The following is a 3555-nucleotide window of genomic DNA, read 5'->3' as shown; positions in this document are numbered from 1 at the left end:
GCCCTCACCCAGGAGGTGACAGACTAAAACACAGGGAACTCATTGTCCCATGAAACTTGAGGGGAGGGCCTTAGTTACCCACACCACTTTCAGTGTGGCATGAGCCCTAACTCCTGACAGAGAGCTTTTCACTAACCTGTGCCACCCAGGCACCAGCTGTAAGCATAGACAGGTGAAGTCACCATCGAGGGCCTGGAGCACCCAGCCCTCCCTGCCAGCACTTACCTGCCCTACCTGCCCCTGGAGGAGCCTTCATGGTCCCCAAGGTACCATGGGCAATAACACAGCTGTAACTGCCATCACAAATCAGCTAATGGCTTGGGCAAGGAGCACAGCTGGAGGACTGCAGCCCTAACTTGAGGACGTGAGGAGCAAAAGCGTCAGAAACCTGGACGCCCACCAGGCTGCAAGTGGACAAAATATTTTCTAGTGCCTTTAGGGACCTTTTCCCTCCCCACTCCAGCACTGGCTGGAGACCTGATGCCACTGTGCTGCATGTGTGAGCCAGCCAGGCTGGGATGCACGGGTGCTTCAGCTGGGCAGCTCAGAGCCATGGCAGTGCAAGTCAGAAGGAATCTTAACTCCTCGGGAAAGGATGTGCATGTCCACATACCGAAGAGATTAGATGTTGCTAATCCTGAGTATCAGTGGCCAGAGAATAGTTCAAAATGGCACATCTCAAATCCTCAAGCAATCCCGACCCTCAACCCTGCACACACGTCCTGCTCCAGCGCCTTCCCTGCACTGGCTGCACAGCTGAGGCAGGACTAGAACTGAACTAGCTTTATGGGCAAACTCAGCTGTATCCTTGGTAGAAGGGACAAATCTACACTTGTAGCTTAAAATTTGGCTCAGCAGCAAACTGCTGAAGCCTCCACGCTTTTCCCACTTTGGTACACGGGTGTTTTTCCTCAGGAAGAGCAGCACTGTAACCCCACCTAAATGGCCATGGCATGAGGGCAGCCCATGGCCCACACCCACCGGCTGGACCAGCAAGCACACCCGTACATGTTCTGCACATTTGGAGACCCACAGGGAAATGAGAAACCAAAAAGCGGTTAACAATGCCAAGGCTTGCTCTGGACTTGTCCTAGCAAGCCGCCCATTTCTTATGCAGTGTTCACTTTTGTACCCTGAAGACCCTTCACCTCCCTCAGAAACCACACTCAAGCCCAAAAACAAGACCCTCCCTCCATACAGTATTACTGGCCTTGTCTCTACTTCCTGGTCTTGTCTTCCCTTGACTCCTCTTACATTCCTTAATTGGGATTATGCGTTTGCTGCTAAAAAACTGGGGCCACCTCGGTATGATCCCCCCAATTTTACTCTGTGTATTGTAGGGAGACAAGTCAACTGAGTCAATTTGTTAAAGTGACTCGTGCACTTGCAGCGTCTCCATCTCCCAGCAGAACAAGCAGCACTCAAGTGCCACACTACATTGTCCTCTGGTCACCCAAAAGCTTGTTGTGCTTGTACCCAGAGTGGCTAAAGTTGTGCTTGTTTCACAGGAACCCACTCATTCACACCATCATTGCACATTTACTACAAAATTATTTATTAGACAGCAATACACAGCTTTAGCAGCAAGCTTATATACATGCACACAACCACTGACTAGCCTACTCGGGGACTCTAGCTCTCTTGCCCTTGGCCTTGCGGACCTCTTCTATTAAATCTTTTAAATACTGGATTTCCTTGCTAAGGGAATCTGCTTTCTCCTTCAGGGCCTGATTCTTCTGCTCCAGCTCTCTGCACTCCCCAGACAGTGCCTCCTGTTCCGCCCTCTTCTTCTGCCGGTACCGCGTGGCAGCAGTCTTGTTCTGCTCCATCTTCTTCAGCTTCTTATCCAGCTTCTTCTCTCCTTTCACCTTGGCTGACACTACCTTCTCTGCAGGGTGATCGTAGGGTTTGGGCCGCACAGAGCCACCATGGGGCTCTGCAGGCAGCTGGGTGCCATTGGGGGATCCAACTGGGTTGGTGGGGCTGTGCTGGGGGGTTCCCAGGTAGGAGTCTGGGCTCATGCATATCCCACTGTCATCTGAGTGGTTCTCCTCCTCTTTCTCGGACTTGGTGATCACTACCACAAAGGTGGGGCCCTCCTGCTTTTTTTCTCCTTCCAGAACATCCACTTCACTACCTAGCTCTAAACTAAATGAGTGGTCTGGAGTGGAAGTCAGAGACCCTGGGGAGAGGGGGAAAGACCAAAGGGAACTCAAAGGGGCCATTGGATCTGCTCCAATTGGGGATTCAGGGAGATGGGTGATTAGGTCATTTATCAGTGGAGGTTCTTTGTGTAATTCCTGGATGGTAGCATTAAATAGGAGATCACACGTGTCTTCCAACGTGGCCATCAGCTCGTCTGGTGAGACGGTGGCTTCCAGATGTTCCATACCTAACAGAGCATCAAAGTCAAATTCCTTCAGATCCATCTTCTCCACCATCCACTCCATGCCAGAGAAGGCATCCTCTGCACAGTAAAAAAATCAATAAATTACTGCTTCAGCAAACCACCACCAAGTGCAGGTCAAGCTCTTGAAAATAATCTAGCAGCTCATCTTTTAGCATCTTCCCTCCCTCATATACTGGTATAAAGAGTAACCCACCCGAAGGCTGCAATGTAAGCAGTCAGCTGTTGGGACATTCCAACCCCCTTAGTCAAAGACCAGAATAATTCAGGGCCAATTCAAACATACAAGCATGGCTTGTTTCTTGTGACCTCTGCCAGGGAACAGTACCATGAGCAGCTGCTATGCCACTAGAAGGGCAACACAAGTGCCATGTTACCATCACTGTGTGGTACCAGCAGTGTAGTACACACTGCTTCCCATGCAAAGGCTGCAAAAGTGCATCTGATTCTCCAGACAGGCAAGTGAAGAAGTTGTCAGCAGTGACGGTCTCATATGACTTCACATTTATGGAAACCTGGTGGTTTATTTTTAACTGGAATGTCACTCAAGTGTCGGAGCACACGATTCCCAAGCAGAGGCCATGCCTATGAGGTTGCCTTCACATTTACGGCAATTTAACTGGAACTTAAGTGTTATGTACCATTATAACCGATGCAAGCAAGTAACACCTTACCCTGGCTGCTATCTATGGTGTTGCCTAAACTGTCCACAGCAAGCCAATTGGAGGAGACTGCCTTAGCCTTGTCGCTGGAGAACCCATGCGAACCGAGGGGCTCGGCCACCTCCAGGTAGTCATCTAGGAGTCCCAGACTTTCCTCAGCCACCGAACACGGCTGGCTGAAGGGGGATACTAAATCCCCCAACAGCATCTCGTTGTTCAAGCAGCTCATCTTGGTCGGTTTCTAACGCCTGGACCTCGAACGATGCGGACAAGCAGAGGCTCTTTTTGTCGACTACAGCAATGCTGCTGTGCGATGCCTTGAGAAACCTGCGGGCAAAACTGTAATCCGTCAGAACACGGTTTGACCGACATAGCGACATTTTTTTTTTTTTTAAAGCGTTTCAGCAGCGTGGTGGTGGTGCTTTACCACGCGCAGCATCCCTCAGGGCAGGGCTGGGCCGGGCGCGGCTGCTCCTTCCCTCCCTC

General features: G+C 50.8%; 1 protein-coding gene across 1 annotated transcript; it reads right to left on the bottom strand.

Moving 5' to 3' along the window:
* Window positions 1-1531: 1531 nt before the first annotated feature.
* Window positions 1532-3423, bottom strand: ATF4 (activating transcription factor 4). The gene is made up of 2 exons (XM_009076794.1): window positions 3082-3423; window positions 1532-2467 (listed from the first exon to the last, which is right to left on the bottom strand). The coding sequence occupies exons 1-2, from the start codon at window positions 3296-3298 to the stop codon at window positions 1620-1622; spliced, it is 1065 nt and encodes a 354-aa protein (XP_009075042.1). The 5' UTR covers window positions 3299-3423; the 3' UTR covers window positions 1532-1619.
* Between the last annotated feature and the right edge of the window lie 132 nt (window positions 3424-3555).

Source organism: Acanthisitta chloris, unplaced genomic scaffold (genome assembly GCF_000695815.1).
Source record: "Acanthisitta chloris isolate BGI_N310 unplaced genomic scaffold, ASM69581v1 scaffold14400, whole genome shotgun sequence".
Lineage (NCBI taxonomy): Eukaryota > Metazoa > Chordata > Aves > Passeriformes > Acanthisittidae > Acanthisitta > Acanthisitta chloris.
Note: the sequence above shows the minus strand (reverse complement) of the source record. Positions and strands in the feature narration are given on the sequence as shown.

Coding starts and splice junctions, on each gene's coding strand:
- ATF4 (XM_009076794.1), bottom strand. CDS start 3,298: ATGAGCTGCTTGAACAACGAGATGCTGTTGGGGGATTTAGTATCCCCC. Junction 2,468..3,081: donor CACCATAGATAGCAGCCAGG/GTAAGGTGTTAC, acceptor TTTACTGTGCAG/AGGATGCCTTCTCTGGCATG.